General features: G+C 33.7%; 1 protein-coding gene across 4 annotated transcripts in view; it reads right to left on the bottom strand.

Annotated features, from left to right (window-relative positions):
• Positions 1–11,128: 11,128 nt before the first annotated feature.
• Positions 11,129–15,501, bottom strand: part of Col4a1 (Collagen type IV alpha 1) — a 34,471-nt gene continuing 30,098 nt past the window's right edge. For all 4 annotated transcript variants that reach the window (XM_076307516.1, XM_076307517.1, XM_076307515.1 and 1 more), the window contains 4 exons: positions 14,702–15,073; positions 13,511–13,682; positions 12,023–12,137; positions 11,129–11,588 (listed from right to left, as the gene is read on the bottom strand). In XM_076307516.1, coding sequence (XP_076163631.1) covers positions 11,331–11,588; positions 12,023–12,137; positions 13,511–13,682; positions 14,702–15,073 — 917 coding nt within the window. In that variant the 3' untranslated portion in view covers positions 11,129–11,330. The remainder of the gene's footprint in view (positions 11,589–12,022; positions 12,138–13,510; positions 13,683–14,701; positions 15,074–15,501) is intronic.

Genomic DNA, 15,501 nt, shown 5'->3' with positions numbered 1-15,501 from the left:
CGTCATAAAATTATAAACGAATAGTATAGATCGTCGGTGCTTATGTTCATTGAACGTTTCTCATCAAAATTATAGATCCTTCTAAAAATACGTAAGACTGAAGTCACAGAAAAAAAGAATTATTCATATCTGTAAGTTATTATAGTGATTTACAAACGATTATTATTATATTTTAGAAGAAATGGAATTATGCAGGGTAATGAAACCGAAATTTCAAGTTACTTAAATTAGTAATAAAAATAATCCGAGTGCTATCGTAAAAAATAGTAAGATTGTATTAAGAATTAAATACAATAATAATTCACATATGTATAAAAGTCAAATAGGTGTGTGTGACAAATCATTGACAAATCATCCTTATCTACGAGCGAAACCATTTGACTTTTGTAAATTTAAATGACAATTTTATTTTCGTTCTTAGCATGATCTTACAAATTTATCTTTTTATAACTATGACTAAAACTTCGACGACAATATTCTAATTACCAATGTAAGTAATCTGAAATTTCTTTTCCTTCGCTTTACACAACTTGATTTCTTTCTGGCCACGAAAGTAATCAGTCTTAGATTTTTATTCCGACATATGGAAATAACTGTGTTTCGGTATATGTGAAAAGAATTCACTCTATCTTACGTATTTTGAAGAAAGCCAACCATCTTGACCGAAAACGCTCAAGGCGAAACCTTGTACGATCTTCGAAACGATGTGCTGAAAATTGTGGAAGTGAACTTCGAATCAATTCTGTAACGTGTACAACGATTATCGTACACGATCTGTGAGCAGCAAAAGGCAGCGAGTAGTCGCAAATCTCTAAGCAAGAGGAAAACATAACGCGAATGAGAAATACCATTTGTAATGCAAAGCTTTGAAAACGAACACAAGGCCAATCGCCTGCCTTTTCGAGCGCGACAACAAGATCACGACAGAAGAGAATGATCGGAATTGTTGATCTACGTAAGCAGAGAATTCATTTGAATAAACTACGAAGGAAGGTGTGGAAGATAGGTGACCAATCCGACCGGTTCGTTCGTCCTCTAGCCTCCAATCGAAATCATGTATTTTTGCAATAATTGACAATATTGCCATAGTTGCGTATTTTCTGAGAACATGTATGTGTTGATTTCGCGAGTCGTTTTCCATTGAACTAGTTATTTTGCATCGAGAATATCGGTTACGCAAGAAATAATCTACACACTGTTTTCGTCACACAAAATTCCGCAAATCGTTTCTCGGATACAATCTGATGGTAAATTCAAATTGCTAGAATTTTTCTATTCTGGCGCGAAGAAGTAACGGGAGAGACAAAGTCATTTCCTCGCTAGCCTGTCAATAAATACGTCATTGATTTGCGTTGTTTCACAGAAAGCTCAAGTTTTGATTCAAATATTCAATCGCTACGGAGCGAATTTTATGCATTTATAATACGCGTTAAAACGAACAAATTTCGCAAAATATGCGGAGAATATATTTCATAAATTGATATAATAATATTAATATTTAATTTTATACAAGTGGATATATTCTGCGTACATTTAGCGTACGTTTATTGTACTCGAATATACCATAAATGCGTAAAATTCGTAGCGTGCTCATCGCATAAATAACACTAATTTTAACTATTACTTCATACTATCAAATTACAGTATTCGAAACAGAATCGGTAGAATGTAATTTATTTTTTCCTTATTGCTCGATATAAAATACAATTCTAGCAAATGCAATTAATTATATACAGCGTGCGTTTTTGGGGCATTTTATCCTATTGGATAATCATCAGTTGGACAATCGCAAAAATTTACATTTGCAATACCGAAATACACGTTTGTCAGTAATCGAGAGAAGATTCAGATCTTCGAATTTTATTTGAACAAATGGAACGTTTCTTAGAATGTTCTAAAAACGTTTTCAGAAAGTATCATTCATCAGTTTCTTGCTAGTAACATCGTTCAATGATCGTCGAACGTTCGATAACTGAAAACCAGTCAACAGCAGCGATCTATTAAATGAATTTCCGCTTACTATTTTCACCTATAAGTATAATTTAATTTCACTCGGTTGAACAGTTTATTTCAATAGCTGTGTGCAAGTGAATCCTTCTATAGCCGTTTCTTGCTAGATTGCATCCTCTAAATCAGGAATGCTAATATATTGAACGAAACCAAGTCAAGCGATTTTCTATCCGTGAGGATTAAATTAACTCAAAACTTATGATCCTTTTCAAGCTTATACACATTCAGGATTTTCATTGAAGTCGGTAATTAGTAGACTTATTCACAATTATCCAGACCAGTCGGTACCGTACGCGCATAGTCAATCATTTTGTAACGTTAAGAGATTTGTTGACAAATCGTTGGTGGATTGAAGAATTTATTACGGTACAGTGACTCCTCGATAAAACCCACACATTTAGGCACGGACGGAATTTTTTCAGGAGGAACGGTAGCGAATTCGTTCTTGGAATCGACCATTCGTATCTCGGGCTAAAACTCGGTCACTTGCGACGAGAAGAATGAACGAAATACACCATATATGAGCGCAGCTCGTATTACACTCGCTCGATTATCGAATTTCAAAGCGATACCGCTCGCGTATCAGTGTGACAATACAAATGTAAGCTAATCATTTTTACACTTCTGATCGTATCTTTATGAGATTATTACCAATGTATCGCTGAGATTCTTCCGATAAAAATGAGACTAAACTATGCCATGTTTGGACTATTTTCACCTGTACAATAATCGTTATACGAATCATTTCTGAGGAACTTTCAATAACGTGTGATAAAAGATAGTTCATAGACGATAGCGTTTAGTTTCATTATCATCGTGAGAATCTCATCGATCCAATATTTATGAAATTATGGAATAATCTTACCTAACATCTAAATCTTCGTACATTTTAGAATTACGATTTGTTCGAAAATGCTTGAAGTGATATAACTAGCAGCTAGTAAATGCAGCTCGTAAATTCCAGAAACGAATGGATTAAGCATTCCAAAAGTTTTCAGACCGAATTAAATGCACGAATAATGTACCATACGATCATAGATTCAAAGAATCAAATTTTCACGAAATATGAAATTTTATCTCGGCAGTCGTCAGCCATCGATGGCATTCAGTGAGATAAAAAAACCTGAGACACCGCATTCTTTTCGAACTCCGTTCAGAAAGGAATGACAATGAAAAAATTCATCGATTATTGTTGCAGTTTGATTATGAGAATCTGTTTACTTAATGACGTCTGATTAAGAAGAAAGTAGATGGCAAAATTAACCTTGGATAGGTCGTTCGCTTATAATAGGTGCACAGCGGACTTTTTTTTTTATGCGGCATGATGTTAAAAAACTAATTTTATGGACGCGTTTTATTTTTCACATTAAACGCTTTTTAATGCTGAATTCCTTCTGAGATTCACATTCTATATTCTTTGTGTAGCAGGCAATGCTATGTTAACTTTGCCGTTAGCGAAATATTTATATTATTACAAATATTTGTAAGAAAATTGATGTATTATTGCACGTATGTACAATGATAAATGGCTGGAAATTTTTTTTGCATACTCAAACGGAATATTTAATTTACATTTTGCAACTTAATGTAGTTTTAAAATCATTTAAATAATATTTAGAGGTATAGTGTTGCGAATGGAATTATTGTATTTAGAACTTAGAAACCTTCGAGAAATTAGAAATTTTAATCCAGTGAAAAAGAGTATGAGCAAATTCGATAAATTTGAAATATCCATCTCCGATAGAAACTGATAAATGAAATGAAAGTATAAAATTGATTAAATGTCTGGTACATTCTGTATAGAAAATTTCAGTATACATTTACGCGAAACATCGATATTTCGTGTATCGTAAAATTGGTAAAAATTCTTATTGTTATTAAAAATATTATTACGCTGAAAATTACAATCTACGGTCATTTACTATTGGTGAAATTTATTCCGAATAAAATCTTTCAAACATTATAAAATAATTCATCCTACATTACGAAATGTAACATAGTAAATGTTATTGTTTTATTACTAAAAGAGTGTATCTATACTTTTAGAATGTAAAATGACTCAGCAGTAATTGTGAATTACAAACATGAATAACAAACTCTTCTGATCAATGTCAAATCAATAAATTTACGTATGTGATGTATGAATAATCATTAGTATAATCAACGAATATAATTCATAAGAAGAAGAAAACAGAAGAGAATTACAAAGGTATAAAGGAAGTAAAGTTATACACCAAAAATTGAGAATATTATTTTAAGTCTAATTTTTAAATGAAAACAGTTAAAGATTAATTAGAAACGTTTCCAAACAACAAAATAGAACGAAGAAGGAAAAAGCAAAAGAAATTTTAACTAATGTAATATTATTGAACTTTTAACTAACGACTAAAACAACAAAATAGAACGAAGAAAGGAAAAGCGAAAGAAGTCTTAACTAATGTAATATTATTGAACTTTTAACTACCCGCTGCTATATACTGTTATATTTGACTCAACATAATACCCATATCTTTCAAAATGAAAAACATAAAATAATTTTTCTATTTTGTGTTCATCCTATGCTAGATTTTCATTTCTTGTAAAAGCTATGTTAAAGGAATCTCGTACGCAACTTCAAATGCAGCATAAAATATTTGCAATTAGTTTTTTTTTTAAATACGAACACTTATATTTTTACTGACTATACAAATATCAAAGAATTCCAATTCTTACTTTAACTTTGTTATAACACAAATACAATGATCGAATAGGCTGTAATCATTCAGCATATCTGACATAATTCTTACACAGTAACAAATGAAAATTGAGAATTATATTGAAAAATCGATACTTGCCATGTTATTTGTCACCATTCCACTGCATCTCAATTCTATGATTTTAATAACCACTATAATGACAATCTTATACATACAAAATCATTTTCAATTGTTTATTTGAGACAATTAGAATTGCTATGGAACAATGGAAATGTAAACACAACGTATGTTCCAACCTATCTTTTAAATATTAATGTATTTGTTGTAGAAAAATTTGTATCTTGTATCATGATCGAATCAAGACCGTTATTCTTTGGAGGCTCGCCTCCTCTATGATAAACACACTAACCCCAACTGAATTCCTCAGCCGAAGCAAATCTTTCTCTTATGTTTTCGCGAAATGGCATAATTCATGAACACAGTGCAGGAACACGGTCACGATCGTTCTACGCTTCCGCGTTGTGTCAATGACCACGATACTGTTTGTAAATAATTCACAGTGCTCAACAATTTGTATAAATGTGTGGCGATGAAAAATATGTAATTCGTGAGGAAAAATTTTTGTTAACACACTGCAAAATCAAAAAAGTATTATCGCAGACGTACCATGTTCACGTGAATCATTTGTGCCTTTTTCCTATATACTTTCTGCATTGATTACACTGAATTTTGCGCGGTTAAAGAAAATATTATAATTCACCCGGTGCATAAATCTACAGTCAATGTGTACTAAACATTTGGCTATATTTTAATTTTAAATTGAATTCAGTTCATGTACTGAAATATTATTCATCTTCCTCGTTAATATGTTATGGACAATTACAATCCTATACGAGGTAAAACGTTTATTAGTATCAGTGAGAATTTTCGAAAAATCGTGATACAAATAATTGGAGATTTCCAAATAATGGGGGGAATCATTTATAATAATATAATTCCATTTAAAGGGTCAGCACTGTATTGCAAAGAATGTGGATTCGTGTCAATATGGTGAAACGTTAAATTATCGGATAAAATTCATGGACTTAATCGATAATTGTGGTAGTAGTGAGAACAGAAACTTATTTCAACTTGCTATTCATTTCTGAAAATGTCACTTACTTTTTGACACCCTGCTTTTATTTAATTTCTTAGTCTAATTTGATAAGTAGTTATTACATTAAATTTAATGCATGTTCATAACGCAAATAAAATTTTGATAAAATAAAATGTTAACGAAGCAAACGTGTGATACGAGTCAAAAATAAAATAAATTTACAAGGTTTATGAAAGATGCATGAAAATATGTGTGCGTGTGCGTATTACAATCTCTGGTAAAAACACTGATGTTACGATCTAGTAAATTTAAAAACGTTGATAAAAAATTTCTTGAAGTAAAATTCGAGGTTGGTTATTCGTGAAAAAAATCGAGCCAAAAATTTGAAAGTAATTGAATTCTGTCCTACAAAGCTTTCAATGAAATACAAACACAAACTACATCCCATTGTTTGCTTTATACAATTTGATTTATCTGTCTGATTAAATCTAGCCAAGAATTGAAAATTTTCAAATATATGTAAAACCTAGCCTGACTGAAAAGATCATATTTTACACTATTTGAGGAGAGGAAATCCTGTTATTTAAATTGATAATTTCATTTCGACTATCTAAATGTATCGATGACTGTCGACGTCATTCGACTTTTCCAATGAACAAATATAAATTCGTTTAAAATAATATTAGCACAGAGATAAATATTTCTCAAGGAACGATAAAAACTACTCAAATTTTTTCTATGAAAATTATTTGTATAAGATTCTATTAATAACCAAACTGTGTTAAAAAAAGTGATTTCATAGTTACTGTGTTTTGTAAAACATAAATCAAAGTAATGGTTTAAGTAGCTAAAATTTCAATTAATATAAAACTCGATAGTGGTCTTTACCGTTATATATTTAGTAAGCATTGATTTAATAGATGTTACATAAAAGATAATCAAATATATTGAAACTTATATCAGCGAAATTATTTTTTCTAAAAGACTGATTTTGCAACGTTTACTTTTTCTAACTTTTCTAACTGGATGACATACATTTAAAAAAATTATATAAGATTGTAGAAATTAAAATGGAGTAGTATGAAAGTGTCATCGCGAAACAACTGACATTGAAATTGATTGCGGGTTCATCAGGACACCTGGTGAGCGAAGAGGGAGGACCATTGTTCATCCACCATAAAAATCATTTCGAAGTTTTCAAACTCTACACGCTTTCTGTCTCTCAGATTGAGAGATAATTTAGCATCAGTGTCAAATCAAGGATCGTAGTAAGCACAATCCAATTAAACTAAAGACAGCATCTTGCTAACAACTAAATATTACTGATTAACCATTCAATAGTTTAGTTAAAAATTGTAACCTAGTTGTTCCGATGAGATCAGCCGAATCCCAAAAGTAATTTAGATAAATCCATAATTTAGAAAAACGTTTTCTTCTTTATATTTTACTGAAATACTATATATCAACCGAAGGTTTGTAAACTCGGTAATGATTAATTTATCAACGATCGTTACGATTGGTTAACCAATTACAAAGTTAATTTGTCGCTGCAACTTTCACTTGTACGTAACTTTTATCTACACTGCAGTCACATCGTGCGTTTCAATATGTTTTTAAAAAATAATGGAACACTTGTATCATCCGCAGTGGATTATATAAATACGCGACCAGGGTTCGATGAAAATGAACGATAACAGCAGGAAAACGGAAAGAATACGGTTTACTCGCGACACCAGTGTTGAAGTGATATCGCGAGATTGAAAAACAGATATCCAGGAACAATTCACTGGTGTAGTAGCCGCTCTTATACGTCCATCGTGGCTGACGTATCGTATTTGTGGTCGGGAAACTCGAGGTGCAATTTCAAGTGTAATATCGTGATCGCGGTGAGAGGCTCGCCGTTCACGGCTAGGAAAAAAAAATGCATATGCTAAATAGATCGACCCGGATCACGGAAAACGTGGGTTACTTATACGATATGGAAAATCTCGTTCGTGTTGTTTCATCGTGGACCGTATTTACTTGATAACCAAGAGGAAATCGTAGCTCGTTGTCGCTTCGAATGGAGTTTCATCTAAAATTGAACATCTTACCGATTCATCTTTCCGATCGAACCAATTCACTGAATTTCTCCGTTGATTGTCAAACAATAAAAATATTCCCAGTACTATGCTTTTCAAGGAGTAGTCAAGCTTTAAAATTCAAAATATCGATGTTGATTCAACCTTACATTTTTACGAAATTAATAATTACGATCATACGAAATTGGAGTAAATCTGTTGTCCGTTATTCAGCGATTGCTTTGTCAACATTTCATGAATAAATATTAATAATCATGGGAGTTTCGTTCAATTACGTGATAAAAATTTGTCTGTATTTTATTAAAGAACCGACACTTTTTCATTTCTTTCACCTTTAATATTTTCTTCCTTGTGCTTACAAAGTTGTTTGAAATTCTGCTTCTGGCATATCTTAGATAATCTCTCGAAGGGTATGTACAAGAATTTTCAAGAAAACCGTTGGAACTGTTTTTGATATTTTATGTTCACCGTATCTGGGAACGTAGTTTTAAAGAAGTTGTGTTTACACTTAACATAGCGAATGCCACAGCAATTTCACATGAGTTTCCATTCAGACCGCACGGGTCAGCGATGGGTCACGTTATTGCATTCATTATATACCCGTAGATACGCTTATAAGACCCGATTTACAACATTCATAAGAGTACAAGAATATTTATTGAGTAGAAGACCATTAACGATCCCCATTATGATAATTCCATGATATATGATAATTATCTAATAGTTGAATGATATTATAACGTATATCACGGTATTACTTTTTAAACGAAATTATCAAAATGGCACGAATACAAAGTACAATACACACACTTTTCGTAGAGACATTTTAATTAAATTTTACTTTCAACGGTTTGATCCAGTGAAGTCACAAAATATTTCCATACACTCATTCGTACAATTTTTGTTAAAAGGAATCTTTGATAAAGATAATAAACTATTGAAAAAAGAGCTGCATCTATATGCATACAAACATGCATACTCTTCGAAATGCAGAATGCATTTCGTCAATTTCTAGAATTCGTCAATAAATCGAGACTCGCGCAGAAAATTTGTAGCTATTAAACTATAGAAAAGTTTCAAAACCATTTTTTTTTTTTAATTTTAGGTTTGACTACCCCATTCATGAAGGTTTCATCCACTTTGTTTTTATCCTTTTCGACAAAGAAATGTATATAATATTGATCTAAAAAAGAACGGACAAAACCATAAAAAGAAATGACTACAAGAAAAGAATGTAATGACAGTTGTGTACCAAATAAACTTACATACAATTTATGAAAACCATCTAACATTATTACCTAGATATAAGAGAAAAAAATTGAATTGAACAAACGAAGAATTAAAAACAAGTGGAGATTGAAACAAATCCTTCGAAACTTGATGTACACTATGTTTTGTATTTTCAATGCTCTTTTGATATTGCATACCGTTTGATTTAGTTTGGGGGGGAGGGGGGTGCATCAGGTAAACAAATGAGAACTGATGTTAGTCAATCATTCTACACTTGATTATACATTTCTCAAACTTGTTTTTGCCAAAATAACATCCTGGCATCCTAGTATTCACATGTTTCAATTGAGGTTAAAAAATAAATTAAATAGTGTAGTTTTTGAAAAGCTACAGTCCAATTACAAATCTCAACGAGTTCACAGTACGTAATTCTATTAAAAGAGTGCATAAAATATTTGAATTCTTATCGCTATTTTTCTGTATTTAATACTTAATGGTTCATGAGATTTATTTCAGTCGAAGTACATAGTTTCCAATATTATTGCTATCTTCTGTCGTGTTTCAGATAAACACGGTACGAAGATATCATATTCGTATCACCATATTCATCGTCGGAGAAAAATCTTCGTCTTTTTAATGTCTTTTAATGCGTGGATATATTCAAAGATTACACATACCTAAATAAAACGAAACCTTAGAAATTTCTTTCGTAGAAAATCATTAACTTTTATTCATTTTATTTACTTTCATTCGAAAACACGTCTATAATAATAGGACGTATTTTAAAGGCAGGTTCCTATCTAGGAAGTTAGAGAAAGGTCATTTTTAGAATTCATTTTTATAACAAAATATACAAGATGACCATTTGTGGTTTACAGCATTTTATTAGATATTCGTTCAATGTATAAAAAGTTGTACAATATTATAGAATCTTACCCATGCTGCTTTTTGTCATATCCTCAATTAAATAAAGATTTCTCCTAATTGCTACACCATAATGATTAGTCAATTTGGTAATAACACGATTAATCAGTTTACTTGCTCCTTTCCCTTCGATGCCATTACGAGCTTTCTATCTCCGTTTCAAAATATTACACAAGCACAGGTAATCACAAATCGTTACCAGGACTAATTTAGTCATCCAATTAAATTGGCAGATGACAGGTCCGGACTAAGCGTGCCCACAAAGGTCAAATCCGGGCTTTACAACCCCAAAAGGATTGAAACAAAGATTCTCATGGTTAGCTCTAGACAAATAGCGGATCTACTTAAATTGTGAACCACTCCGGTAGAGTCGGATATTAAACTCTTAATTTTTTAGAATTTAAAAATGTCTTAATCGAGAAATAAATTTCACGATCGCAAACGTTGAGAGGTGACGGGGCTCGATTAATAAATAAAACGACTGAAGTTTGAAAATAGAATTTTATTAGCTACGTAGCAAAATACCTATTCACTTAAATATTTGGCTTCACACGATTACCAAGCTAGATTCGTTTATATTAATATACAATATGTAAAATGTGCCATATTGGATATGGGCAGTGTCCGATGGTAGTACGATAAACTTAATTTTCATACGACATTAACGAGATATAAATATATATATAATATATATATATATTACTTTACATGCTAGAAAATAGTACACTAGGCACTTGCTTGAATAATTATAGAAAAAAAACTTACGGTGTACGAAGGGGGCTGGGGGTGTGTGTGTGACGCTCGCGAGAAATTGGAAGGTGGGCGGTGAAACAAGAGAAAAGTTCGACGAAAGATGAACGAGTAATCGTGAAGGACATTGAGAGGGAAGAGTAATAGAACGAGAGAGCGACGGCAAGGAAGAGGGTGGACGAGGTTACGGGGGAGGGGGAGGGGGAGGGTTGACGGTGAAAATAACGAGGACACAGGATGTATGCAATGGAAAAGGGGAAGTACGAAAGAAGGCGAAGGAAGAAGAACGCTCCGTCGTTCTCTTTATTTCGACATCACCGGTGCAAATTCTTATCGAAGCGTAGGGTGTGCGGCGATCGTCCCTCCGTTTCATCGCGAGACATTGATCTGTTCTTTATTTTTCTTTTTTTTTTTTTACATTCCACTTATAAACATCGTTGGTTAAAAAAAAAAAAACAGGGGAAAGATAAACGGAAGAGTACAAAGAGAAAACACGAGTAAAAGGAAAGAGAGCAAAGAACGGATGCGCGCGCTCGTGGGGGTCTACGTGTTCTTGATACACACTTGGCAGCGACTAATTCGGGACCTGAGGGTTCCCGCCTTCAAGGTCTTTTTATCGGGCTTTTGGAACTGTTGCCACGGCTCGATAGTGGCCAACCAAAAGCTGAACTCGTTCGAGTAATAATGGCAGTGTCCTTTGCCGCCGTTGCACTCGATGAACGGCGTCGCTCGGAAGTCCTCCAGACAGGATCCAGGACTGGACAGACTCTGTCCACCGCCCTGAGAACCGGCACCCGTGTGCTAGAACGGTAACATCGACAATTAAGTGAACATCTCCACGTTTTCGTTTCCAATTGGTAAACGATCGAAAAGACGGTCGAGGCATTTCCTCGAATAGCTCCTCAGAGAAGAGATTGGATTATACGCGGAGGACTGTTCAAATACTGCATTTATCGGGGTTTTGAACATGGTATTCGTTTGAATACGTTCTTTATCGCTATAGAATACGAGGCGTGTACAATAGAAGCAAAAGGTGCTTGGTAAATTTTCAATGAGAAAACTGTGGACAATTAACGAAAGCAATGAATGATTTGTATAGGAAGAACTGTTAGATTTGATGCAACGAGTCTGTTTAAATACTGATCGTTCTCGTAAAATTTTAAGTATCGTTCAAATTGTGAAATCGAACTGTACGAAGTGTCTGGTAATTTTGAAAGGGAAATTCATTTTCATACCATCAGAAAACTGTATCCGATCCAAAGACCGGTCCAGTCTGGTGGACAATCTGGAATGTTGAGTGCTTGGCTGTGTACGGCTAGCACGTTCGCTGGAACTTCGCATACCACGCATCTGTGGAAGGAGTACACTTTAATCATTGGTTGTAATTAACGTACAAGATAATGAGAATATTTCGAGCAAGTGTGGCACTCGATTAAGTGTTTAAGGAACTCATCGAACTAATAACGTTTCAATAGTATCGTAATTCAATTTCTAACGTTTTACGAATATCTTATCATTAATTTTCTGTGACTACGAATCAAAATTGATAACTTAATCTACGAATAAATTGTAAGCGTTTTCTTCATATTTTCTTTCAGTTTCAATTTTATATATTGGTTTGTACTGTTGAGCTACAACACATCGAGTACGTCAAATATTTGTAAAAAGAATTTTTCGTGTCATTTATTTCTAAATCGTGTGACAGTGTAAATTTGGTAAAAAGAAAAAAATAAACCTACTAGGTACAAATTTACCTTTTTTGCGTGTGTTGCATTTGTTCACACTCGATTGTACCGAAATTGATGTCGCAACGACATATTTTTCGATGTAACGTTCAACATTTAAAACCGAAATGTCAAACATTTAATCAATGACGCTCTGGGACCGAAAAACAAATTCATGATATATTCACATAATCTTTACCTTAAAGAGGATATTACACAGTACAGCGACTGAATACAGAACAATACAGAAATTGAAACCATTTTTAATTCTTAACTTGCTAGATCACCGTAAATTGCTAATCGTAAGTCAAAAGATTTTCAGACAAGCAAATAATCATAAACATTTCCAATAAGTGTGGCAATTGCATACACTCAACATTAATCGCTACTACGATTGAAAATGCAGTCGAAGTTACTTGTAACGAGCATAATTATATCAAAATTGTTTTTTCTCTAATGTTTCTTTTATTCTTTCGAATTTCCCTTCATTGTGGAATTGGCGAAAATTAAGAAAAATAGAAAATGGATTTATCTCGTTCCTGATAGCGCAAGGAAGGATTGCAATAAGGAAATTTTGTTGGTTCTTTTGATGCTCGTTGTAACCTGGTCCGACTGCACTTTTATCATTGAGAAAATGCTGTCAAACACGACGACGTTTGCACGAATAATGTCGTCAAATCCTACAGATCCCTGCCCTGTTTCCAGCGCTACGCAAAATCATGTTGCGACGCGCAAGATATACAAATGAAGTTCGAATAGATACTCGACAACGAGTGGCGTCCAGGTGAACGGAACAACTTCCACTGTTTTCCATCAGATTGTGAAAAAAAGTCGATCGATATCGTCAAGAGGAACGAATCGTTCGAGCAGCAGGCGAAATCGAGTGCCGACTCGTTACACCGTGATGATCTACATTGTAAAAAGTAGCTCGATCGAAAGAAAACGGTCTCAATCGAGAGCACTGTCTTCTCTTTTTTCTAACAGAGACGTTCAACGTACCTGGAGATGTGTTCTTCTATGCTCTTCTCCTCGACAGGATTCATGGGAATTGGACTATTGGTCGTCAGCCAGTAAGAACGATCGTTGCGGCTGGCGTAGTGGCACACGTTGTTGACGTCGCAGAACAGGAAGGGCATCGTCGAAAACTGTCTTACACAGGAGCCGGCGGAACCTGTTTCGCGATAATTTATAAGAGAAGTCGTTGAATTGGTAATGAAAAAACAATGACGCGTTTTAGTTTTGTGATCTACAGGTTGATCGTTAATTCTTCGAAATTTCAGCATGGTTGTATATCTATCGAGTCGCTACAGGACTTATTCTTTATTCTTACAAAACCAGAATAACATATTTAATATTTAAGCGCTCTTTCGTTACGAATCTTGCCTCGACTTGACGCAAAAGTGGAAGCTTTGTATAACTTGATTCGTGGAAGCCTTGAGCGGTCAATTATGTTCGATCGAATCATAGTCAAAGCACGCTCCATTAGTTTCTATACATTTATAGCGATGGATGATAACCTTTTCGATGCCTAGCTCCATTTTGTTCATTTTGATATAGAATGAACTCATCGAATGTATTTTCTAGACGATCAGTCGTTTTTCTTGAGAATAGATTTTAAATAGATAGCAAACTGTAGAGAAACGGTCCGGTGAACAAGATCGGATTAATTTATTGAATCGTAATCGACATATTATGTCCAAGTTTTGAATTTTGATTCTAACTCGGAGACATTTTACGATATTAAACGAGCAGCTAAGCTGGACTCGTACTACAAGAGTATAGATATAGTCACCATTACAGACTTCAGTTTACGAGCAATGATAAATATTTCAATGATATCCCTGCAGCAATCCAAAATGTAAAAGCGATACAACGGATTATTGTAATATCAATTGTAAGTATTGAGATTTGATATTTTTACAGAAAAGACACGAGTATTATAGAATCTGTCCGATGCCATGAATATTAATAGTATTTAAATCAGAATAATTGATTAAAATAGAAACATCGTACAATAAATCGTATTCTAACCTGTAATTATTATAAAAACCGACTTAAACACTTTTCTCGTTTTTAACGTATTAAGTTATAGTCTGATGGGAATACCGTTAAGCCGTTAAATATGAATCGACAGTTAAGAGTAAGCAATTTTGTTTACAATGGTAACATATTTTTATTTTTAATACTTGCCTAAATCTTGCGAATGCGCTCTTTCATCGCCATCCGTGTACAGCAAACTGTATCCTTCCCAGAGCTTAATGTGTCCTGCGTCACAAGTAGGCACCGATTGACTTTGACTGTGCTTGACCAATAAAATGCCAGTAAGATAATCAGGTGCAACTTCGCACGAATGTCCTGGTTCTCCCGAGGGACCTGGAATACCCACAGGACCTGGAGGACCTGTCACTCCAGTCGTACCAGGGGGTCCTCGTAAACCTGGTAAACCAACTGCTCCAGGAGGTCCTGGAAGTCCTTGTGAACCTTTCAATCCAATCATTCCTGGAACTCCTTCTCGTCCTGGAAGTCCTTTTTCTCCTGGTGGCCCTGGCATACCAGTCGGCCCTGTGAAACAAACAAATTTTTAAATACAAAATCTTCATTTCTATTACGAGTGAAATGAAAACTGTAAATTATTCTATGCTGTTTGAATGGAATGAAAAATTATAAAACTCCACATTAATAATTCTTTAGGTTCCTAATCATTACTGTATAAGGCAAAAAGTATACATAGAAAATTGATGTATCCCTTATATAGCCAGTAGAGAATAAAAGACAAAGTCTTTGCTTTTATATGTTTTTGTATCGTAGTTACTACAATAGTTGGCCATTAGTGATGAAATTCGGAGTATATTTCTGTTTATATGGAAGTGAGTATGTGTGTTGCAATTGTACCGCAAATTAATTTCAAAGTGAATTAATTCTTCCAACATTAAACGCTTACTAAGTTTTGCATTATGTTTCTGAAATTCAATTCCTTCGAGACTTTGTAT

Source organism: Ptiloglossa arizonensis, chromosome 3 (assembly GCF_051014685.1).
Source record: "Ptiloglossa arizonensis isolate GNS036 chromosome 3, iyPtiAriz1_principal, whole genome shotgun sequence".
Classification (NCBI taxonomy): Eukaryota; Metazoa; Arthropoda; class Insecta; order Hymenoptera; family Colletidae; genus Ptiloglossa; species Ptiloglossa arizonensis.
The sequence above is the reverse complement of the archived record's forward strand: the minus strand, read 5'-3'. Positions and strand labels throughout refer to the sequence as shown.